This window comes from Mustela erminea, chromosome 19 (assembly GCF_009829155.1).
Source record: "Mustela erminea isolate mMusErm1 chromosome 19, mMusErm1.Pri, whole genome shotgun sequence".
In the NCBI taxonomy this organism is placed as follows: domain Eukaryota; kingdom Metazoa; phylum Chordata; class Mammalia; order Carnivora; family Mustelidae; genus Mustela; species Mustela erminea.
Window position 1 is genome coordinate 31,425,417 of NC_045632.1, and position 25,653 is coordinate 31,451,069.

A 25,653-nucleotide genomic window follows, 5' to 3' on the forward strand; every position below is an offset into this window, starting at 1 on the left:
AAAAAGTCATTGCTGGAGCACCTGGGTGGCTCAGTGGGTTAGGCCTCTGCCTTCGGCTCAGGTCATGATCCCAGGGTCCTGGAATCGAGCCCCACATCAGGCTCTCTGCTCTGCAGGGAGCCTACTTCCTCCTCTCTCTCTGCTTGCCTCTCTGCCTACTTGTGATCTCTGTCAGATAAATAAAGAAAAAATCTTAAAAAAAAAAAAAAGTCATTGCTAAGACCTATGTCAGGGAGCTCACTGCTCTGTTTTCTTCTTACACCATGGTTTTAATGATTTAAATAAAGTGTAGCCTCTAACAAGTTTTTCATGAAGGCTAATGGCAAGAGAATGGCGGTAGCTTATAGTCTCTGAGTTTTTATATTATCTGAAAGTGACTTTCTGTACCTTCACAGGCTGCTTCCTCCTTAAATAGCTATGGGATTCTTGCATGACAGACTTCCTACCTGGAAACTCTAGATATTGCCCCCTTGAGTTCTGATGTTTGGTATTAGAGAGATGTCTGAGGTCATCTTCATTTTTATTCTACCACAGTAAATTGTTTCTTTCTCTGAACATTTGTCATATTTTGTGTTCAATATTTGAGCAGAATATGTTTATGTACTTCAACCACCATTTTGTAGTCCAGAGTCCTTTCACAACATTGGGAAATACTCTTGTGTTAGTTCTTTGTGGTTCTTTCATCTGTCCTTTTTCTGTTGGCTTTCTAAGATTCTGCCTGTATATAAATTTCGGCTTCCAAAATCTGTCCCTCATTTCTTATCTCTGCTGTCACTAATTTTCATTTTTCCCTGCAAGTTCTAGGTGAATGTTTTGAGTTTCCTCATCCATTTCAGTAATATGAGTTTTTTGTAGGCTGTGTTCTGCTGTCCACTCCATCTTCCATCATTTTAAATGAAGCGACACTATTAAAAAAACAATCCACTCCAGGCGATCTTTCCTGATTGCAGACTGTTCCATCTTCGTGTCTACTTTCTCCGTTTCCAGAGGCAGTAACTTCCTGAAGCAAGTGTCTTCTTAAAATATTGAGAACTTTATTCTCAATAAATTCTCAATAACTTCTCTTATTGAGAATTTTATAAAAAATTTGTCCTGTCAGTTTGAGTAAAACCTTTTGAGCAGAGATAGTTTCAAAGTGCTTCCTTTCCTGTGAACTGCCGTGTTTTCCCATGAGTCTGGTGATTTGTCCCTCTCTGTTTCCCCTTACAGAAGGAGGACTAGTACTCATTTATAGGCAAACTGGTGTTGAGATGGTTTCTTTTGAAAACTTGGCATACATTGCTGGCCAAAACCTTCAGTCGAAAGGAGAAAGGACAAAAATATATCTATTCTTCCATGGCCAGATTAAATAGAGTTCATGAGCGGGCGTGTCCTGTGTGGTGTAGGTGCTTGCTGTGTGGGCAAAACATGGCCGCTTTGACCATCCTCGGCATACCTGCTTGCTCCGGTTTCTCACCTCAGCAAGGCCAGGCTGTCTTCTCAAAGTGGTGCTTGTACCAGCAACACGTCCTGGCGTCTCTCAGTACCATAGCTTGCCTGAATTTAAGGTCACCCCGCAGAGGCAAGAGGCCCATTCTTCTTTTCAGTTCAGGGGAGAGCGCTGTTCCCAGGATCAGCTCACTGTGTTTACCAGAAAGCTACTTTTTCAGAGTAGACATGAGGCAGCCCTCTTAGCCCCTTCTTTAATCTCGTCACACCTAACTGTATCCAGAACAACCCCTTGCAATTTCTAGCATATTAAGCACCTTTCTCTAATATTCAGTGCTGACAATAGCTTTGACCTAATCGAATAGCCCCCTGACCGTGTCTTTAGGGAAGGGGGCAGATCGGGAGGCCTGAGTCTGTACCGACATCTTGCCAGGAAGCTTCCCCTCCCCCATCTCGTTGGCTATTAAATTCTGAATATGTTCTCAGTCATGGGTGTCCCCATGTCTAGGAAAAATAAGGTCATAAATATTAAGATTGAGCGATGAGAATGGACAGGTGAGTAAGAATGAAAAGCTTCAGTGACTGCGTGAAGCCAGGAAGATTGGATTTCAGTATTGGGCCTATTTAGCTCAGAAGTGGGCCTTTAGTGAAGCTCCTGATTGTTACTTTAAGAAATTTGGGATGAAATAGGTCTGGTAACACACCGGACAACAAAACCAAGGAAGTAAGGGGCTGGGTGAAATGTGGGATGGCCAGCTCTGTTGGTCTGTGCGGGAGGGGGTCTCAGCAGGTGGGATTGCAGGAGAATCGTGGGCATGAATCCGTCACCCTAGCAGAAATTATGCCTTTGCATCTGTGGTCTTTTATATATGAGATGAGATTTCATGCTACAGCGGATGTCCACAGCTCCCTTCATCCACCAGCAGAGCACACGGCATTTAGCAAGCAAAGAGTGAGAGCTTCTTAGGTATTTGTTTTCTTTTTTATATTTTTTCCTTTTTCTTTTTAAAAGATTTTATTTATCTATTTGACAGACAGAGATCACAAGTAGGTGGGGGGGGGGCAGGAAGCAGGCTCCCTGCTAAGCAAAGAGTGCGATGCGGGGCTTGATCCTAGGACCCTGGGATTATGACCTGAGCCGAAGGCAGAGGCTTTAACTGAGCCACCCAGGCGCCCCTATATGTGTTTTCTTGAACAAATTCTACAAACTCGGATTCCCCTTGAATGTAGAATCACTCAGTTAGCTATATTCTGAAATAGCTCTGGCAGATAGACATGCTTTCACGTTTTCCTCCAAAAAATGATGAGGTGGCGTCTTTTGTGAAGCTGGGAATGTCTTCAGCATTATTGCTTCCGATGTACAGTCCGTGAAGTCGGGACCACTTGTACAGCATTTATCTGCAGAGTTTTAGATAAATTACAAGCTCGTGGGTGAAAATTACAAGGTTCTTTCTAGAAGCCATAAAGGATTAGGGACAGTTGGGAGCAGTTTCAAAAATTTATTTGATTTGAAGGTTGCCAGGGATTTAAGTAAAGGTACAGGCCTCAGTGTCTCACTTCAGATGTTGAGTTTGCCACCTGGCCTGCACGAGGCTAGTTGGCCCTCAGTGGAACGAAAGCACTTAAGCAGTGTTCATTAAGAGGTTTTCTCTGGGGCACCTGGGTGGCTCAGTCCGTTAAGCTTTTGCCTTTGGCTCAGGTCATGCTCCCAGGGTCCTGGGATCAAGCCCCATGTCGGACTCCCTGCTCCCCCAGAGTCTGCTTCTCCCTCTCTCCTTGCTCTTTCCCCCTTCTTGTGCTCTCTTTCTCTCAAATTAATAAAATCTTTAAAAAAATGTTTTTTCTTTCTGATGTCCTTGGATCCTGGTATTAATAGCGTGGGAGCAGTCAGACTTCTATTTGGGTAGGTGAGAAGGGCATTTATGTACTTCTTAGAAATTGATTTCGACCCTTTATGGGAATCTGGCCAAGGGAACCTTCTCCAACCTCTGCTTTTTGTTGTGTTTTGTTCTTTTTATTCTGAAACTCCCTTCAGGTAAAACAGTCCAGGTTAATCAGAAATTCTCAGGTGTGTCCTTAACCAGAGGCCTCAGAATGGGGCAACCTGTGAAGGGGAAACTGGTCATTCAGCCTTCTTCGTCAGATTTGAAGCCACGCTTCTGAGCCCGTCCGCCCAAACTGGACCACCTTCGATGCTCCATTCCTTTCTTGTCTTTTCCTTCGCATTTAAAATTCCACGTTTGGGGCGCCTGGCTGGCTCAGTGGGTTAAGCCGCTGCCTTCGGCTCAGGTCATGATCTCAGGGTCCTGGGATCGAGTCCCGCATCGGGCTCTCTCCTCAGCAGGGAGCCTGCTTCCCTCCCTCTCTCTCTGCCTGCCTCTCTGCCTACTTGTCATCTCTCTCTGTCAAATAAATAAATAAATAATCTTAAAAAAAAAAAAAAAGTCTTAAAAAAAAATAAAATTCCACGTTTGTCCCTGATGTCGCCATCCTCACCTTTCACTGTATTTCGTGGTACCCTTTATACAACAACCTAATGTTTTGTGATGTAATCATCCTCAATCCAGTTTCTCTGCGAAACCAACCCCCCCCCCCCCAGTTCCTCTTAATTTCGTTCTGTCCCCTGCTCCACTTACCCAGTCCATTAGCAGGTCTTATTGTTTTTGTCTAAAACATTCTGGATCTGGCAGAAAAGTGCCAGGGAGGTCTTACTCACACCTGGATCACGTTTCTTTCCCCCTGCTTAACATTTTCTGATGGTTTCCCATTGTATCTAGACTTAAGCCCCCAATTCTGACCATGACCAACGGAGGCCTCCTCCATCTGTTCCACTTCCCCTCTCCACCGCGAGCACCATGCCGCAGTCTTAAGTACGACAAGCTCATTCCCACTACGGTGCCTCGGCCCCAACTCTTCCTCGGCTTCTAGTCCTGTCATACCAGACACTGATATTGCCAGGATCCGCATTGTTTAGATCTCAGCCAGCTTAACTCTCCCCAGCGACGGTTCCCTATACGCGTTACTCCCTTCCCCCCCTACCCCCCCCACCTCTAACTCTTACGCTTCTGAAACTATTCTTGGTTTTCTCCGTAGCAACTCACATCTGAATTTCTTGTTTATTTACTGATTCTGTATCTTCTCCATCATAATGTCACCTCCGTGAGAGCAGAGACTTCGTTTTGTTCTCTGTGCCCAGAATAGTGCTTGACACGGAGTAGTTGCTCATCCAGATTTTAAATTACATGATGCAAATAAGTGTTTTCTTCTGCTATGAGAACCCCCTGGGAGAGGAACTGTGAAGTTACGTACTTGTATATTGGTCTCAAGAGTGTGAGCTATGGAGTCTTTTTTTTTTTTTTAAGATTTTATTTATTTATTTGACAGACAGAGATCACAAGGAGGCAGAGAGGCAGGCAGAGAGAGAGAGGAGAAAGCAGGCTCCCTGGTGAGCAGAGAGACTGATGTGGGGCTCGATCCCAGGACCCTGGGATCATGACCTGAGCCAAAGGCAGAGGCTTTAATGCACTGAGCCACCCAGGTGCCCTGGATTCTTTTTTTTTTTTTTTAAGATTTTTATTTATTTGTCAGAGAGAGAAAGAGAGCGAGCGCACAAGCAGGGGAAGTGGCAGGCAGAGGGGGAAGCAGATTTCCCTGTGGAGCAAGGAGCCTGATTTGGGACTCGATCCCGGGACCTGGGATCATGATCTGAGCTGAAGGGGGCTGCTTAACTGACTGAGCCACCCATGCGTCCCAAGAGCTGTGGAGTCTTCCAAAGACTTTTCAGTTGATAATTAAAAAATATAGAGAGTTTATTTTTTAGAGCAGTTTAAAACAGCTCCTAGCAAAGTTGAGCAGAAAGCAGAGAGAGTTGCCCTATACCTCTGTCCCCGTGCATACACAGCCTTTCCCACTACTGACATCCTGCACGAGTGTGGTACATTTGTTACAATTGATTAATCTGCATTGACACGTCGTTATCACCCGAATCCATATTTTACATTAGAGTCCACTCTTGGTGTTATATATTTTATGGATATGTTTTATGGATTTAAAAAATGTATTATGACCTATATCTGCCATTATAGTATCCTACAGGATAGTTTTACTGCCCTAAAAATCCTCTGTAATCCTCCTGTTCGTGCCCTCCCCCACACCCAACTCCTGGCAACTTTTTACTTTCTCTGTAGTTTAGTCATTTCCAGAATATCCTATGATTGAAATCTTAGAACATATAGGCTTTTCTGACTGGCTTCTTTCACTTATTAATATGTATTTAAGTTTCCTCATTTCTCTTCATGACTTGATAGCTCATTTCTTTTTAGTGCTGAATATTATCCTGTTGTCTGAGTGGGCCACAGTTGACTTATCTACCTACTGACAGACATTTTGGTTCCTTTCAAGTTTTGGTAGTTGTTCATAAAGCTGCTATAAAATTTGTTCACAGGTGTTTGAGTGGATGTAGTTTTCAGTTCACTGGGGTGAATATCAAAGAGGCCGATTGCTCACTCTTACCCTGAGGGTATGTTTAGTTTTATGAGAAATCACCAGACCAAGTGGCTTTCCAAAACAGCTGTATCATTTTGCATTCCTACCAGCAAACAAATGCATGTTCTCTTGTTCCATTATTGTTGTCAGCTTTTGGTTTTATCAGTTATCAGTGGATTTTGGTCATTCTAATTGGTGGGTAGTAGTATCTTGTTTTAATTCGCAGTTCCGTGGCAAATGATAATGAGTGTCTTTTCATATTCTTATTTGCAGTCTGTACATTGGTGAGGTGTCTGTTCAGATCTTCTGGCCATTTCTTCCGTAAAGTTTTTTTTTTAATTAATTAATTAGTTAATTAATTAATTATGAGAGATCACAAGTAGGCAGAGAGGCAGGCAGAGAGGGGGAGGGGGAAGCATGCTCGCTGCTGAGCAGAGAGCCTGATGCTATGCGGGGCTGGATCCCAGGACCCTGAGACCTTAGTCCGAAGGCAGAGGCTTAACCCACTGAGCCACCCAGGGGCCCCTGTTGTTGAGTTTTTAAGAGTTCTTTGTATTTTGAATTACAGTCCCTTATTGAACATGTCTTTTGCAAATATTTTATCCCAGCTTGCAGCTTGTCTTCTTATTCTCATGACAGTGTCTTCTACAGAACAGTTTTTAATTTTTCTGAAGTACGGTTTACCAGTTATTTCTTTCCTGGGTGTTGTAACCAAGGAGTCGTCACCATGCCCAAAGTCATCTAGATTCCCTCTTATGTGCCATTCTTCCTCTTCTGAGAACCAAATTATATTTATGTTACACTAATCAGTAGTATCTTACAGGTCATTGGTGCTGTTTAATTTATTAGTAGTCTTTTTTTTTTTCTGTGTGCTTCATTTTTGGGTAGTTTCTTTTTCTGTGTATTCTAGTTCACTGATTTTTTTTTTCCTGCAATGTCTAAAGTGCTATTAATCTCATTCAGTGGGATTTTTAAATTTCAGATACATTTTTCATCTTTAGAATCTTCATTTTATTTATTTATATGTACGGAAGATATGTATATGTGAAAGAACAGAAAGATATATATACATCTTATATATACATATGTGTCATTTATCATATGTGTCATATATATCTTTCATTTCTCCATTTCTTTTTTAATAAGATTTTAGTTTTTAATTTATTTTTCATTTTTTTTAAAGATTATATTTCTTTATTTGAGAGAGAGAGCAATAGAGAGCACAAGTAGGGAGGAGAGGGAGAAGCAGTCTCCCCACCAAGCAGGGAGTTGGACCTGGGACTCGATCCCAGGACCCTGGGATCATGGCCTGAGCTGAAGCACTTGATTAAGTGACTAAGCCACCCAGGTGCTCCAGATTTTTTTTTTTTTTTTTAAGATTTATCTTTCAGAAAGTAGGAGGGAGAAAGAAAGCACGAGATGGGGAGGTTCAGAAGGGGAGGGAGAGAAGCAGACTCCCCACTGAGTATGGAGCTCGATGTGGGGTTTGATCCTATGATCATGACCTAGCCAAAACTAAGAGTTGGATGCTTAACCAACTGAACCACCCAGGTACTACCACAAGATTTTATTTTTTAAGTAATCTCTGTACCCAGCATGGAGCTCAAACTTACAACCCTGAGATCAGGAATCCTAAGCTCTACCAACTGAGCCAGCCAGGCACCCCTCTTCTCGCTTACTTCTCAAGTGGCTGCTGGATATTGTGAATTTATTTTTTGGGTATCTGATTTTGTTAAATTCTTTTAAATAATGTTGGGCTTTGCTCTAATGACTAGTTAAATTATCTGGAATAACTCGGATACTTTGGAGGCTTGCTTTTAAGCTATTAAGTGGATCTAGGGCAGCCTTTGATGTAGAACTAATTTAGTTCTACTGCTAAGATGATGCTTTTCCAAGGACTCTATCCATTAGCTTATGTGGTAGGAGCCATTCTCACCGCTGAGAACACAAAATATCCCCAGCCCTGTGTGCACTCAGAGATTTGTTCAGCCTGTGATTTGCTGGCGCTTCTTTTCCTGCCCTTGGGAAGTTTCCATTCACACCTGCAGAAGTCAGTGCTCAGCCAAAGTCTTGGAAGGAACCCTTCTGCACATGTCTGCTTATTTTCTGTCTGTACAGGTTCTCTTATTCCAGTATTCTGTTTTACAGATCCTTGTTGTCTGGTTTTCCTAAACTCCCGTCTCTGTCTTCACAATTCAACGAGATGGAAAACTGAAAATTCTAGGTTCTCTTTGACTCTCCCTCCCCCCACCACCACTCTGGCTTTGCAACTGTTGCAGGGAGTAAGCTAGGGCAATTTTAGCCTCACCTATTTTGTTTCTCCATCTTTGGGATTTTCTCTTGCTCTCTTTTCCAGTGTCAGAAACATTTGTTTTGTATTTTTTGGTCCGTGTTTAGAGTTGTTTAAGGTAGAAGGGCAAAGCTTGTCACTGGTACTTGGAATGTCCAGAAGCAGGAGACCTTCCGTTGATGTTTTGCATTTCCATTATTTTGTTCAGAAGTTCATTTTGCTGCCCTGTAAGGGGTGTGGTGGTTTGGCCTTTTAGTTGAAATCATTACGAATGTTGGTATCTTGGTAAGAAGTCTCTGTTGCCTACGTAGGAAATCACCCAGTGCTGGGGAATAGTACCGTTCTATTCTCTTCTTTGTAGCAGAGAAAGCAATGTCCTAGGCAGAGGTGGTAGGGATTTTGCCTGACATGTGGCATCATTTCTTAGAATACGCAACAACTTGGCCATCGGTTTTTCTTCCACTGCGTGTGGTTTTAGGCTTATTCTTCAGCTGATGAATTCACCACCTACTCCATTCTTGGGCTGTGAATCCACAGGCTTGAATTCTGTCTTGAGAGCCAAAATTTTGCAACTGCTGAGTTGGTTGGTTTTTTGCCTGGAAAAGTTGTTAGGGCAAAATTGATACTTTGATTGGGGAGAGAAAGAGACAGATTTTCAGATGAAAGCTGTTCCACCCCAAATAGTATAAAAAATTTTTGGCTTATTATCTAAACGCATGGGTAGAATTTGATGTATCATGAGAAAGAGAAGTTCATAAACAGTAAACTTAGTGGTGAGTGGGCATCATAAGACCACACATAAGTAGGGAAACCATGTATCTATCCTGTTTGCTAGAGACAGTCCTGGTTTACACCTGTTGTCTTGAAATAATTAAAATTACCTTTTACTCTTGGAAGTGTCATGGTATATATATATATATATATATATATATATATATATACACACACACACACACACACACACGTATATATGTATGTATATGTATATATTTATATTTATATAACATATTTGCATTTATGTATTTATATTTATATACATACAGAGTTATCCTAGTTATAGAGAGTGGTTTAAAGAGTACAATGTAGGTGTTAATTCCCTGATTATTATTGTCCTTGATGGATGGACTTACTGTTTAGTCTGTATTTTTGTTGAATAGTGTATAGTGACTAATAAATGTGTGTGTGGCTTATTTTATTTTATTTTTTAAATTTTTGTATTTTTCCTACAGATGATCTCAATGCCACCCACCAACACTGTGTTTTGGCTGGTTTACCACCTCGGTTTAGTTCCACCCACCGAGTGGCAGAGGTAAGTGTAAATAAAAATGTGATTCAAACTTAATTGAATGTGACAGCAGTGGTTGAATGAGCAATTTTGCATGGAGTTTTGGAAGAGTATTTGATAGGAAAATTGCTTCCATCAAACTTGATGTTAGCCTTTATTTACTTGCTTTTTTAGCAAGGAGTTGTGTGGGATACAGTTTTAAAAAGTGTGTTCACAGCGTGGGATTAGTATATTTTGCTTCTTTGTGGTTCTGTTTCTTGGAGAAGGTAAAATGCTATTGGCAGGTGTTGCTAGTTAGAGATTTTCTAAGGGGTTTGTGTCTGTCAAGGTCAAGGACAGAAGATGGCCAGAAGGAAAGGGGAGGGTTTGTGTGCTTGTGCATGGGTTAGCTGTGACCAGGCTCCAATGGTTGAGAATTTACATTTCCCTTAACTTTTGGGTCAGGCTTCTGGGCATGTGAATGTAAATTAAGGAGAGAGTTAAGAGCAGTGCCCAGGAATTTCTGAGCTCTCCAGTTGGGTTCATAACCCAGACTTTATTGCTAAATTCTGCCACCACTTGGAATGGCTGGATAGTCAGCTGATTAGACCAGTTCAGAATGGAAACCTGGGAGGTGGGAAAAACTCTTAGTAGTCACCCTGGGGTACTGTGTGATCGATTAAGGGTGGCTCTAGAGAGCAGGGGAATAGTCACGAGAAGGCCTACAAGTTGACCTCGTATCCAAGCTTGTTATTTGTGCTTTGCTTTGTAGATTGACTTTCCGTTGTGCCACAGGGGGACCCGGGTGGGAAGTTGGACAGAAGTGATGCAGATACATTCATGTATTTCTGGAAGGTCTTCTAATTGGTATATGGTTCGGAAAGCTATGTGGGGATGTGCAGAAAGTACTATAAAAATATCTTTGATCTCATAACACTATTATATTTAACACCTAGGAAACAATTCAAAGGAAACATGCATGCACACATATGAAAATGCTTATCTGGAGTGACTAAGAATAGTGAAGAGCTGGTCAGAACATTAGTGCCTCTTTAGGGCATGACTAGTTAATTATCTGAGTGTCATCTCAGTGAGCAGCCATCGAAAATACTTACCTTGAATACTTAAGTACAGAGAAAAACAGAATAGACACTGATGGGTTCATTCTGATCACAGCTGTGTGGACAAAGAATCATGTGCAATAAAAATAATTAAAATAAGGTAAGGTGACAGGATTATGATTTTATCTTAAAATTTTTTATTTCATGTATTATTGTTGTCAGTAATAAAAGAGGGAAAATATGTATATATATATATATTCAGAAATTTGTGTGTGTGTATATATATATATATATATATACACACACACATTTTTTCTAACATGAAAGTTACATTATTATTTCCTTTAAGAGAAGAGATGAAAAAACCATGCAGTGTTGTAGCCCTCACTTATTTTGTAAATGTCCTTTCCTTCGTACAGGACTAACGGGGTATGTCTTACCTGTGCCACACACAATGACTTGTGATTTTCTGTCCACTCAAAATGTGTCAGAAACATTGTCTTAGGGAAGTGAGGTTCTGAATTTCATTTTAGTTAATCAGAAAAGAAATCTATTTAGTTTTTTGGTTACATGTGACTAGATTATATTTGACAGCTCTCAACTTTTATTGGATTTTTTTTTTCCTTCTGGTTGGAACAGAAGAAATCTTTTGTTCCTCCTATCTTTTTAAAATTTAAATTTTGTGAATTTTATATACCATTATATTTTGAACAGGTAATTACTCAAATGATTCAAAATTCACAAAGTACCCAAGAATAAATAGTTGGAAGTCTCTTTCTCGTAAAGCTGATGAGTTCCTCCTCCCCAAAGGGAACCAGTATTATCATCACCTTCTTCTTATCCTTTCCAAGATAATGTGATACCTATATAAGCAAATATGTGTTTAATTAAAAAATGGGTTTTTTATTTTAAAAGATTTTATTTATTTATTTGACAGAGAGAGATCACAAGTAGGTGGAGAGGCAAGCAGAGAGAGAGGGTTTGATTCCAGGGCCCTGAGACCAGGACCTGAGGTGAAGGCAGAGGCTTAACCAAGTAAGCCACCCAGGCGCCCCTAAAACGTTGTTTATACAAATGGTAGCCTACTCTACTTACCATTCTGCACTTTTGTTTTAGTAAGTCTTACTGATAACTCCTTATTGGCATGTAATTCAGACCTTGGAGGAGGCAGTGTTTTTGGTTTTTTTTTTTTTAGATACGACACCAAAAGCACAGACAACTAAAGACAAGTAGGTAAACTGGACTTCACCAAACACCAGAGGCAAAAATTGTTAGCTTCAGGGGCGCCTGGGTGGTGTATTGGGTTGGATGTCCAGCTCTTGGTTTTGGCCCAAGTCATGACCTCAGGCTCATGAGACTGAGCCCTAAGCCAGGCTCTACACTCAGCATGGAGTCTGCTGGAGATTGTCTCTCTCTTTCCCTTTCCCCCCACCTTCTTTCTCTACGGTAAATAAGGGCGCCTGGGTGGCATTCGGTTAAGCATCTGAATTTTGGTTTCAGCTCAGGGTGATCTCAGGGTGGTAAGATCAAGCTCCACCTTGGGCTCCAAGCTCAGCACTGAGTCTGCTTAAGACTCTCTCTGCCCCTCTCCACTGTTCTCTGTCTTTTTCCCTCTCAAATAAATCAGTCTTTGAAAAAAAGTAATAAATCTTAAAAAACAAACAAACAAATCTATTATGCTTCAAAAGGTTCCATCAAGAAAGTGAAAAGAGAACTTGGAGAATGTGAGAAAGTATTTGCCCGTCACTTACGTCACAAGATACTTGTGTCTAGAGTACATAAATAAGTCTTACAACCCAATAATTAAAAAGGTAAATAATCCAGTAGTTTTAAATGGCAAAGGATCCGAATAGTCATCTGCGAGGAAGATCCACAAATGGCCAATAAACACACAGAAAGATGTTGAACATCATTAGTCATCAGGTTAACACAAAGCAAAACCACAGGAAGTTACCACTTCACACCCACTAGAGGGGCTCTAGCGAGAATCTCAGTAACAAGTATTGGTGAAGAAGCTTCAGAAATTGGAACCCTTCTGCACTGCTAGAGGGAATATAAAAATGGTTCAGCCCCTTTGGGAAACACTGTGACCTTTCCTCAGAATTTTAAACACAGTTACCTCATGACCCAGCAATTCCGTACCTGAGAGATGAAAACTCGTACACAAACGTTCTCAGCAGCTTGACTCCTAGTAGGGCAGAAAATGGGATAATAATGAATGGAAAAGCGAAAGTGGTATATCCATACAATCAAATATCTGGCAGTAAAAGGGAGAGAATTACTGATACATGCTTCACCATGGATGAACCATGAACTATCAGGCTCACTGCAAGAAGCCAGTCGCAAAAGAATTATATGATTTCTTTTGTTTTTTTTTTTAAGATTTTATTTATTTATTTGACAGACAGAGATCACAAGTAGGCAGAGAGGCAGGCAGAGAGAGAGGAAGGAAGGGAAGCAGGCTCGCCACCGAGCAGAGAGCCCAATGTGGGGCTCGATCCCAGGACCCCAGGATCATGACCTGAGCTGAAGGCAGAGGCTTTAATCCACTGAGCCACCCAGGCGCCCCATATGATTTCATTTTTAAGAAGGGTCCTGCATAGCCAGACCTGTGGTCGCAGGAAATAGATCGGTGGTTGTCTGAAGCTGGGAAGGTTGACAGAAAGGGGGCAGCAGGGGACTGCTAAGGGATATCGTTTGTTTTAGGGAGGTGACCAAAATGTTCTAAAATTAACTGTAGCGATGGTTGCGTAACTCTGTGTCTATTCTATAAACAATGAAGTGTATGTTTTCATCATGTGAATTTTATGACAAGTGAATTATGTCTCAATAAAGGCCTTATTATGGGTTCTGTGCAACAAATAGAACTCTGAACACCCAGAAAAGAAAGTACCCCTCTCCTCCACACCCCCACCGTTTGTTTTTTTTTTGGGGGTGGGTGGGGGGGAGGTGGCTGCAAGTATGGTTCTGCTGTAGTTTATTTAATGAGTCCCCTATCGGTGGGAAATTTAGGTTGTTTCCAGTCTTCTGTAATAAATGGCATTGTGATTAGTAACCTCTTACGTAGGTCATCCAGTACTTGGGCGAGTAAAGGTACGAGTAGAGCATGGTTTCAGATGGAACATCATTTTAAAAGAGGTTGCCGGAGCGGCTCTGGGACGAGAGTGAGTGGTGTTTCAGCTCCACTCTTTGTCTCTTCTTCATAGCAAATTGGAGCTGCCTGCTGTGCTCTCGGCACTCGGAGATCTTCGTATTAAAATACGTATCAGTCAGGCTTCTGGATTCGGCCCCGTAACTTTGTTTTTCCCAGGCTTAGCCATGACACGTTGCATCAAATGGCGGTGACCATAGAAAGAATTTTTGTACCAGGGCATTAGCCTTCAAGGTTATTTCTAAGGGAATCTGTGTAAATTATATATGTCGAAATAGAAGTACTTTAGGGATACATTTTCCTCCCTGGGTCGAAAGGATATTTACAGCTTGCTTTTTATCATTCTAGGAAATCATGTTGTCATCAAAACCAACAGGTGCACACCCCGTCTGCAGCCTTTTCTTTTCTGACATATATCATTCAAAGGAGGAGTTGTCTGTTCGACCTCTGTTTTGCTCCCACAGACAAAGAGAGGGATGAACTAGTTATCTGTGCCCTTGCCAATACCAAGGTACTAAGTTATGCCTTTGAACAGGCCTTGAGGGCATGAGCCCCATATTCTCCATTATTTGAAGAACCTGCTCCACCAAGGACTGCAGCTGCTTGGATTTTTGCAGAAGAGGAAAATGAGTCCTTTGCCCTGTGTTTATAACTTCAATTTTTTTTTTTCCCCCCCGCTGTTACTGTGCCATTTTGTGGACTGTTGAACTGATCACCTTCCTTTCCCATTGTTAGGTTCAGGGCACTTATAACAAAGTCAGTGTCTTTGACTTCTTGGTTCATTAGTTACTCATCCAAAAACTACTTATGAAGTTTTTTTTTTTTTTTTTTTTTTTTTTTACATTTAGGACTTGGTTCTAGATGCCGCTGTATCTGTAGGAAAAAATACGTAATAAAATGGTGTGTGGGTATGTGTATACGTGTGTGTGTGTGTGTATATTTACCTATACGTGTGTATATGGCTTTAGCCTCAGTGATCCTAAGGTCTGGTGATATAAGGCCCACATTTAAAAGAAAATCAGCAAGGAGCATGGCCCAAGTGAGGCCAAGCTGGCCACACAGAGCCCAGGGCGCAGGCCGCTAAAGCAGTTCTTAAGTGGGCTGAGCTGTGGGGGCCATAGGTGAATGTATGGGGAAAGGACGAATGTGAACACCTCCCAGAAGTGTTGTACCGTAAACTTGGATTTGGTATACGATCCTGATGGCTGGTTCTGTCTCCGCAGTGCTCTGCCGGAACCTTGGATTATATCTTACAGCGCTGCCAGCTTGCTCTGCAGAATGTCCGCATCGAGGCAGACAGTGGTGATGTTTCTTTGAAATCCTTTGAGCCTGCAGTTCTGAAACAAGGAGAAGAAATCCACAACGAGGTGAGACTTTCAAGAACTAGGAAGCTGCTTGCGAGCTAACGAGTAGATCTGCCATAATTTTATACGGGTGTGAGCCTGGAAATGCCTCCGTGAGAGACAAAGAGCCGTGTAATTACTCATAAGGGCAGCAGTAGCCCGAGCTTCTGCATTTTTGTGCCAGTTCTGTAAGCCTCTCTCTCCGCAGGACAATGCAAAGTGGGCCCATAACGTGGGTGCATGTAGGGCTTGTGTTATAGGAGAGGAACCTGAGACAAGGGAAGCTGAATCTTTTATAATAGGTACGAAGCATGCCTGACCTTTGCTTCAAGCAAGATAGTGTCTTTATCCTCCAAGGCTGTTCCAATCCCTGCCCTTTGTTCTGGAGGAGAAACTCTATCTTCCAAAGGTGTTCACTATGCCAGACCTTCTTGAGATGGGAGGCTGAGCTGGAGGAAATTCAGTGCCTTGCTCATAAGCCAGGCCGAAACCCAAGACTCATGAAGAGGTCTTCCCCCAAAGCCCAATGGGAATCGTGGGTGGAGCCTAAGAGCAAGTGTTGGTGTCTTGCTTGCTGTTTACAGAATAAGGGGCAGTTCTGCAGCCCTGTCAGACCGGCAGGATCCCACCAGGAAAGCAGCAGATCCTATCAGTCCTTGGAGATCCCTATCAGGACAGCCACTCTCCTGTTTACTCAGAGGGAAATGGGAGCTATTGAGGACTTTGGAACAGAGGAGAAACGATGTATGCTTCCACAATATCATGTAATGTCTTTAAAGAGATATTTAGGAACCTATGAACTGCTCCACACTTTGTGAAACATTGGCATTATCTCCAGAAGCAAAGTCAAAGGAATTCTGCCTTACTTGCTGCACTCAGGACTGACTTTCTTCCCTTCATTGTGCCTGATGAGTGTCCCGTTTTCTCTCCTCTCTGTCCTTGCTAGAGACATTGCTGATAGCTAGAAGTTCAAGAAAGATAAGCGTTTATGGGCCTGCTGACCTCCCTGAATGAGACTTGGGAGCAAAGTTATATCTTTCTCCATATTTATAGTAAAGAAATCCTGATCTTAAAATGCAAGTCTTTTCCTGCTCTACAAACCTGGTGATGTTAGGATTCAGGCTCGCAGAATGGGGTTTCTCTCTAACACTCACGTGGGCTCTTCTGGCCCCTGTGCTTCTGGTCTTCTGTGACTGACTGTTTTGTTAACATCAACCGGTGGGGGTGGTCTGTAACAATCACCTTGTTTATCTACCAGCAGAATATTGTCATCTGAACCCATTAGCTTCAGAAAGTGACTGGCTGCTTTTGATATTGTATACGTTAGCGAAGTGGGATAGAGATAGATCAGAAACCTTAGCCCCTTGAGACTGGTCTGGGGTTGAAGGGAAAGAGAGATTTTGGATCTAAATAGCGTGCATGCTCATCCTATCCAATCCCCCTGATCTTTGATTCTTCAAGGCCATCAAGAATGAATTCCATATGTCAAGGCATATCATTAAGATACTAGTCTTTGGCCATACACCCTGGCCTGGGATGGAGCACTGGCATGCCGACTTTCCACCATGTCCCGTGGCTAAAGCAATAGCACACTTGTCTGTAATAGTTCCCTCGGGTTCTTTATTGTTTGCTTTCTTCTTTCTTAAAAGCCATGTGCCTTCGATGCACCACTTACAGGACGAAGCCCTTGGTTTTATGTGCTGCTGGCTTTCAGGCTATCTGGGTGTAGACGTGGCTTGTATTTCCTTAGATGGTTTCTAACCAAGCAATTTGGGAATTTGGAGGAATAGAACTGAATACCCTCAGTTATTTTTTCCTCATTTAAGATGCTTAGCAAAGATTCTTTTGTCCAGTTGGAAGCAGGATCTTCCTGCATGTTTTTAAATATTCATATTTTTTCCTCCTTAAAAATAATTCGGTCTGGTCAGACCTGCGTCTTTTTAAAGTCACTTTGAAAGGGCCTTTGAAGTGTGGCTCTTTGTACACTGGACAGTAGCATCTCTCCCTGGTCTCGCGTCTTTCTCAATGAGATAACTTATGATGACAGTGAGACAAGAACCCCAGTGGACCTGTTCACACCTCTCATGAGGGAACTGCGTGAGCTGAGCTGGGGCCACACGAGAAGCCCACCCTAACGTGGCAGAAGAAAAGGAGGTGACAGTTGCTTCCGTGTAAGAGAATGGAGATGATTTACCATATGTGGTGATCTGGGAACTCAGAAATATGATTCTGAACTTTATTGCTGAATGCCCAAGGTTTCGGGTAGGCAGGTTTCTTCCCCTTCAGACTCTTCTTAATCATCTTTTAGGAGAAAAAAAATGTTTCTTTTCTTTTCTTTGTTTTTTAAAATATTTTATTTAATTATTTGACAGAGAGACAGATCACAAGTTGGCAGAGAGGCAGGCAGAGAGAGAGAGACGGAAGCAGGCTTCCTTCTGAGCAGAGAGCCTAATGTGGGGCTCGATCCCAGGACCCTGAGATCATGACCTGAGCCGAAGGCAGAGGCTTAACCCACTGAGCCACCTAGGTGCCCAGAAAAATGTTTCTTGACTGATCTTTTAGACTGTTCCAGGTACAGGTTAGTTACGAGGGTTTTAAGAAATGGTTTTCCGAGTTGGTTATGAAGCTGACACTGTGGACCTATGTTCATATTTCTCTGATGATTCAGACAGCCCTTCAGGAACCTGCAAGGCCTCCAGACTGTTGATAGGCTTTGGGTAAATAAATACCTGGGGGCATTGCTTACCTTTGTGTTGCATTGACCCAAAAGATTGAATCGCAGTGAATTTCCTTTAACAGCGTGTCCAAAATCTGGGAGTTTGGTTCGTGAGCATCATGAACTCCGAGAGAATCTCGAGAGGGTTCCTGTGTGTTGTCTCCCCGAGGTTCGCATCTTTGGGGGTCTGCATCCCCCGTGGCATGTCCTTGGTCTCAAGTCAGCCACAGCCCTCCTGATGGCTGTCTCTTATTTCTGATCTGATAGTTATGAGCTTCCCGGGGGCGCCGGACCCTGGAGAAGGGATGGAGACCCTACTCCTGTCATGCGTAGAACTTTATCTTTTCCTTTCTGAGCCCCACAGTTTAGGGAAAAAAAATAACTTCTTTGGCTTGGTGGTGGTTGTTATTATTATTATTATTAATTATTATTTTGTAACTCAAACTCCAAATCAAGGGGCTGGAAATCTTTTTTGCTTCCTTATTACTTTTATGAAAGCAGCCAACGGCTTCTTTTGGCAGTGGGGGACATGGTTGAGGGTGATATTTGCTTCAAATCCTGCTGTGTTTTTTGCCCACGACACTGAGACAAAAAAGTCAGGTTCTAGAGTTAAATAAAATGCATGCCAGTGGATATGCTGCCCAGAAAGATTGTCATCTCCTGGGCAGTACTTCAGCTCATGAATAAACCTCTGCTGGGAGCAAGTCCTCAGTGTTGAACTTTGCCGACTGGCCTCGGTGGGAGGGGGGTGGGCAAGAATTGACATGGATGTTAAAACTTTTCCTGCTAAGAAAATCTTATCAGATTGTGACATCCTTGGGGACAAGTTCTAGGCCTCATGGCCTCGCTCAGTTTGCTTTCCTAGCATCTAGCAAGTGCTGGCATATAGTAGGCTGTTCACTATTAGCTCACTGATCCTCACCCCAAAACTCTTTGTGGTTGCTACGTAATGATCCTTACTTACAGGCGATGACCCCTCCCCCCCTTGGTAACGGAGCCCTTATTCTTCCTCATGGCACCGTCTGCTTCAAACAACAGCTGGGCATCTGAGGAGGAAGACGAAATCAAGATTTATTAAAATGGACAGGGTCTTTCCTTTCTTGGCTGATAGCAGACTCTCTAGGTATGCCCTCTCCTCCTTCTGAGTTTTAATTTACCAAAATCTAGACTTGGGTATACGCTGATAGGTTGAATGTAACTAGTTACGTAGGATAATCGATTTTCTTTCCTGGGACCCCATGGTAGCCGAGCCTTACATGTTTTGTCTCTATCAAAATAAATAGCCAGCCCCAAAATAGGAAGACCTTTTAAAATCTTTTCACCTCTCTCTGATATAGGGTGTGATGACATGCTCATGGGCTGTTCCTGTAGTGTGAACACACTTCATGCAAAGTCTCTTAAAAATAACTCGTCTCTTAATAATGTTGTCAAACCTGTATCTTCAGAAAAGTTGAACTACACTTGTATTCGCTTTCCCTTCAAAGCACTCAAGTTTACTTCTGTTAACAGCTGTCTCTTAATACCACAGATAAGGTTCAGCAACTATTGTCTTAATATTGTCTACATTCCTTTTTTTTTTTTTTTTGTTTAAACAGCTTTAACTGAAATCAGTTCTACATATCAAACAAACATTGAGTTAATGTAAACTGAAACCCTTTCATATGACTGGGTGTTCTCGGGTTAGTTATTTGAGTCATTTTCACCATTGTTAAATCTTCACAAGTTGCTTTTGTTTGCCTCATGAAAGTTCAATATGGATAAACACAAAAATTCTTTGTGGTAACAGGTAAAGATTATAATAGTTTGTCTATATAGGGAACATGATTACCTTAGCAAAGCCAGACAACCCAACATTAAGCTGTGAAAGCTCTCCACTTCTTTAGACAGCAGAGGTAAAAAGAGTTTGGGGAGAATAAATAGAGTTGTAGTTTGACAGTAAAATTTGATTTTTTTCAAGTTGAAGATGAGCTTTCGAAGATATGGAAAATGGATAGAAAATAGTTTCTGACCCTTCCAGAACTTTACTCAGCCTCTCATCTACATGCATAGCGATTATTTCAGTTGCAACAGAGAAAACTCAGCCTGACTTGGCTTAAGTAGAAAAAGGCTTCAGGAACAGCTTGATCAAGAGCCAGGTGACATCACCAGTACCTGGTTTTGTTTTTTTTCCTTTTTATTTTGTTTTACTTCCTACTTTGTTGTCTCCATTTTCCCCTGTTTGGTGGTGAAATGGTTGTAGAATTCTCTTCCTGAATCTTCTCAGTCTTCAGACTTACTGTGATTGAACATATGGTCATTACCCCCAGACCTGATTCTGTGACTAGAGAAATGTGGTAGGCTGATTGGCTGACATTGGGGTGGCACACTCCACCCTTGGTATTGGGGCCAGAGCTCTCCCCAGACCACATGGACTGGGACTGGGGAAGGGGGTCAGTTACCAAATGAAGAGTGGGGTTTTGCTAGAATAGAAGGAGGAATGCTAAGGCAGCAAGTAATAATCATAATAATAACCATAGTAGGCTCATAGGAAGGAAAAGCAATTATTAATGTCTTTGTTGTTCTTTCTACCTGTTGTCATGTGCCCTGAGTTGAAAAGTACCAGTTTGAATGGCTGTAGTTTTAATACACACCCCCACAATTAACTCTCTATTATTTCATTATAAGAGCTGGAATTCTCACCAGCTCCTCCTGGCCCATGGTAAATTCTTTATTGATTTTAAATCTAAGAAACTTGAAATTGATACCTTTTAATATGTGTCTGTGTTTTGCTCTAAAATACTAGTCTTTAATAAAGATGGTTAATAAAAAACGATCTTGATTATGTCTTCCCAGTCATACACAGTACAGGCTGCTGTATATTTTAGGATCTCAGTATTTGTGTTTTGTTTTGCTTTTTTTGGTAAAATTCATTTTAATTAATTTTTTTTCAGGGTTTGTTGATGAACATGTAGTCTCCTCACGTCTGACTAACAAATGCGATGGAAAACCCCTCCCCAAACCCCAGCAGTGTTGTCTTGCTAAGAGGACCTCAGTTTTGAGACTCTTTTCTTGGCTTTGCAGAAATGCTCTGGAGACTCCAGGTTTTACTGGAAGCTGTCTAGGCTGAGCTTTTCTCACCTTTTCTCACCCTGTGGCAATTAAGTGACCAGAGGAGAATCGAGTGATGACATTATTGTCCTTGATTGTCTCTCACGAGGGCATTATAACAACAGCCTTCTCCTTATGGTCCCCAGGTCGAGTTCGAGTGGCTGAGACAGTATTGGTTTCAAGGAAATCGATACAGAAAATGCACTGATTGGTGGTGTCAACCTATGGCTCAACTGGAAGAATTGTGGAAGAAGATGGAAGGTGTGGTAAGTACATGAGGTCCGGGGCCATATTTTCTGGGATGTTCTACTGTGTAACTCTTTAGCTACCTAATTTGCATAGGCAAATACATAATTCATTATTCTAAACTACTGAGTCAGGTAACTCTTGGTAAGGAACAGGCCCAGTTTTGTCCGTATAAGGTCATTTTAGTTCAGTGAGTGTTTTATCGGGTATTTCCAACATACAAGGTGCCATGTTGGAACATGTGCTAGGACGTGCCATGGAGGGAACAACACTGCAGATAGAAGATCTAAAGTTCATTTGCATTTTCAGACTCACCAGGCACCGTTCTAAGGGTTTTCCCGTACTAACTTCTGAAATTCATATAACAGCCCTACAAAGTGTAGAAACCCTTATGAGTCTTAATTTATAGATGTGAAAACTGAGACATTGAGGTATTAAGTGCCTCGCCCAAGGTCACAGAGTAAAGTGACTGAGTAAGATGGAGACCCAGGCAGTCTGGTTCTGTGGCTTGTGCTCTTAACCGCTACATTCATTTAACAAGGAGAGAGACATGAATGTAGCCAGGTGTTATATTAGCTAAAATGAAAGCCTGTAATGGAGATTAAAAGAAAAAAAAAAATCACAGACCAGAGGAGGGAGTATTAAATTCAGAGCACTAGACCTGGACTGTTGTGAAACAGCAGATGTAGCTTTTTGGGAACTTTGGATGGGGAGGAGTAGGGTCAGATAGGACATTGGGAGAGGAACATTGGGCTCCAGGAAGTACACTAAATAAGATTGCATGTGAGGAAGGACAGACAGCCCACCCAGAGCAAGGAGTCAGGGGATGTAGTTGGAAATGTAGCCGGAAGGCGGGTTGAGGCCACTTGCAAGTTTTGAATTAAGTCTTAATTTAAATAATAGTAATAATAGCCGACTCTTATGTGATACTTATGAAGTACCAGGCACTGTTCCGAATGTTTTACGTATAACTTATTTAACTTTTATGACAACCCCATAAAGTAAGTCTGATGGTTCTCTATTTCATAAACTGGGAGACTGAACCCCAAAAGGTTTACATAATTTCCTCAAGATCATACAGCCCTTGAAGTGAGGGAACTGGGATTTGAACTCAGGAAGGCTGGCTCGAGGGTCATGCCCTCCGCTACGTCACCATCCTGCCTCCAAACCATTGACTTTGGAACATAGAAGAGAAGTGATAAAAACCTGCCAAACTTGAGACATGGTACCCCTGCACAGACTGGGAAGTGTGCTGGGAACAGTGAGCTGGTGTGCAGAAATGCGTAGCTGGTGCTCACCTCTATTTTAGAATAATGAAAATATCAAGTCATAGCCCAGAAGGAGTCTTCGTTTGAAAGTCTAGGTCAGAATCCGAAGTCCTTGCTTTCCAGACCTCTCCTCAGATCTTTAAATCATGCCTTTTCACGGATATATGTCTGAGGAAGGAATGTTATCATCCTCCTTTTCTTGTACTAACAGTATCACAAAAATGGATTTCTCCAAAGACCGGAGTCCCAGTAGAGAACTGAGCATTGTAAAACCGAGTTGGAGGTAATGAAAAGTCCATGCCTTAATCTCCTTAGTTAGTTCTGTTCCTAAAATTCGCCTGTGTGGAGTATGCTTCATTTTTATGGGATGTATATATGAAGGCGGCTTCAGTTTCAGGGAATTTTTTACTATGCTATTCTGGTTTTGTCCATTCACATAAGCGTTAGAAGGACCTCTTTATTTGCCAGACATGGATTCTAAGAAAGACATCAGGTTGACTTTGGGATTGTAATTTGACAGTTCCACAGTTTAGAAAATTCAAATTGGCAAATAAATAAGAAACGAACTCATTGATTTTTGTAAAAACAAATAAACAAACAAAAAAAAACAAGTGAAAAGAAACTTTGTGTCACTTCTGCTCAAGGTTTTGTTTTTTTTCCTTCTTCTAAAGCGTAGTCTTCGGTATTGTGAACTTCCTGATTCTATTCGTTATGAATTCATTTAAAAGCTTTAGTTATAATTTCTTTTTTTTAAATCAGGCCAGGGCACATTAGTTAGGTGGAATATTTCCTGGTTCCTTCATGACGCTTGTGTAAAAAATACCAAGAAGAAGAGCAGACTTGGGAACACTCCAGAGCGAGTTTCCTTGCCGTTGGAGTGGCATTACTGAATGTTCTGAGTGAAATCAATGGCCCCAGTGTCTCTCCTCAGCCAGCCTCAGGGTGATCGTTATCAGCGGAGTGAAGGTTTGGGCCAAGATAAAAGGGATGATACTTCTAAATTAAATTTAAGCACGGCTTCAAGCCTCTCTGAATGACTTTTAACAAATTCATAATAATTTATTTCTGCTATTGGAAGAGACAGAAGATAATAATCACTGGGAAAGTCTATGGTTCTGTGGCTCTGTTAGTGTGCGGCCATCTGGTATCTGTGTGCTGGGGGGAGGGTGTGTTGGGGGAGCTGGCACCCGCTGCCTTGATTTCCTCCTGCGTACCAGCCCACCTCGCATGTTTGCAGTTGCAAGCAGTAGGGGGCAATGTTGAGCCACCAGTGGGAGGCCTCAAGATGCTGGCCTTTCAGGAAAATGCATATAAATGTACCATTAACTGTCAAGAATTATCCCCATTGCTTCAAGTTAGCTGTAATCTCCAAGATTCCATAACACAGGAAATCAGTTGTGGGTTAACAAATTCAACAGCAATTTAACATAAAAAGTGCAGTGTTTGGTGCACATTTGGATTCTATAGAATTAGACTAATCTGAACAGCATTTCTGAACGTACTCGCTTTGCTTCCGGGGAATATATTACTCAAAATTATTATCCTTTTGGACAAATGATTCTTCTTTATCTCTGTGCTTCCCCCCCCCCAAATTGTAAAAACCATGTGCGTGTTGTGGAAAGACTTCTCTAATTAACGTATTTTGTGTTTTGCACTGTATGGTTGATCACTTGTTGGTGAAAACAAAACAAAACAAAACAAATCTCGGGCGATATGTACATTACTTTTCACCTTTTGCTTTTGAGTACAGCAACCTGTGACTGGCCCTGGTATCAGGGAAGAGACTGGTGGTATGATTTCTGTCCATCTCGGTGTTTTTTTTTTCTACTTTGCGGTTGGAAGGTGTAGTCTCAGGTTGGATACAGAAGAATGGAAAATGAGCTTTGAAATCACATTTCTTCCCTTAATGGTAATTGCTTCTTCACATGTCATAACCAGTTACATATTTCAGAAAGTTCAGTCCACTGCTTCTAAAACTCCTCTAGCCATTACTTCCCATTCTCTGTTCCAGCAAGCACTGTCCTTATCACACTGTTTTTTCTCGACACTTCTCTCCCCTCCCCATCCTGCCCACCCCAGGACAGTTTTACTCCCCGCTTGCTCTTGTGATGTAAATGTTAAACCTTATATTTGAATGACATTCTGATAAAATATCACATTTTCCCTGAATATTACCTCATGAATTTGTGAGCCACGAAGCCCAAAGCTGCACAGCCCTTTCACATAACCCAAGAATGTAGCCTTGCCTTTTCCTGTCATCTTTGCTCTCTGTTCGGGATGGTGGTATAACCCTGAAACGCTATTCAGATATTTGTATTTTATTTTAGTTTCTTAAACCAACCCACCACCTCACAGCCAAGATGAGTGTATTATGAGGCGACTCTTCAGGATAAGAGAGAGTTACCATTTGAAAGACACTGTACAAGCTTTGCTTTCTGGGTAAAGAGAAGTATGAAAAGCCGAAGTCTCCTGTGAGGTGAGGAAGTCTTGCTGTAGCCAGAGATTCAACGGATAGGCCATTTGTCTCTTAGGGTCTGGTATCGCACTTTGCAAAAGTGACATTTATTTTACCTATAAAAATGTTTTAACACCATCAAATTCACAGTGATACGGAAAAGAATACTGCGTGTGATAGCCTCCAAATTGATGACATTTATTCATTTCCCTTTGACCTTAAAAAACAAAAGGTCAATTTAGTATAATCTGGTGGAAATATTCTAAAATAGTTTCCAGAGTAAACATTTTCAGCAGTACGGATGATTGATATACTGGAGAGAAATTTCTTCATGCCCCCCGGCTTTTTTTTTAAGTGCCTGTTTCTTTTAGAAGAGAAGAGTAGAATCCTGATCATTTTGAATGTTTTGAATTGCATTTCCTGTCGTAAGAGTTCTTCATGCTGGGGTAACAGTGCATCTATGTAGCCGTTGGCCTTCCTAACCTTTATTGACTTTAGTGGGAAGGAGCCAAGACTGGATCATTTTAATGTATCCGTTTTGAAACAACGTTAAAACACAACATATAATTACCTTAGGTAAGCTCTAGGTTGCATTGAATTCTATCCATTTACTTTACAGTTTGGCACAGGAGAGCATAGAGACCTGGAAAAACGAGTAGGTGTTTTATTTCATTCTGTGACCAGTTTCTCATTGTTCAAAGTTTTAAGAGAGAAATGTACTTAGGAATGTCAAGGTTGTCCTTTACAAGTTGGTCCTAATAGTTTAATTTCGAGATGCGTTCCTGCATTTTCCCTTGTCATTTTGGCCTGTGTAAATCATCTGGGAGAGCTCATGCCAGGGGCCTGCCCACTGCTGTCT

At 41.7% G+C, this 25,653-nt stretch overlaps 1 protein-coding gene across 3 annotated transcripts in view; it reads left to right on the top strand.

Annotated features, from left to right (window-relative positions):
• Positions 1 to 25,653, top strand: part of FTO (FTO alpha-ketoglutarate dependent dioxygenase) — a 377,970-nt gene that overhangs the window by 156,273 nt on the left and 196,044 nt on the right. For all 3 annotated transcript variants that reach the window (XM_032324553.1, XM_032324552.1, XM_032324554.1), the window contains exons 5-7: positions 9,433 to 9,512; positions 14,903 to 15,046; positions 20,972 to 21,091. In XM_032324553.1, the coding sequence (XP_032180444.1) occupies positions 9,433 to 9,512; positions 14,903 to 15,046; positions 20,972 to 21,091 (344 nt within the window). The remainder of the gene's footprint in view (positions 1 to 9,432; positions 9,513 to 14,902; positions 15,047 to 20,971; positions 21,092 to 25,653) is intronic.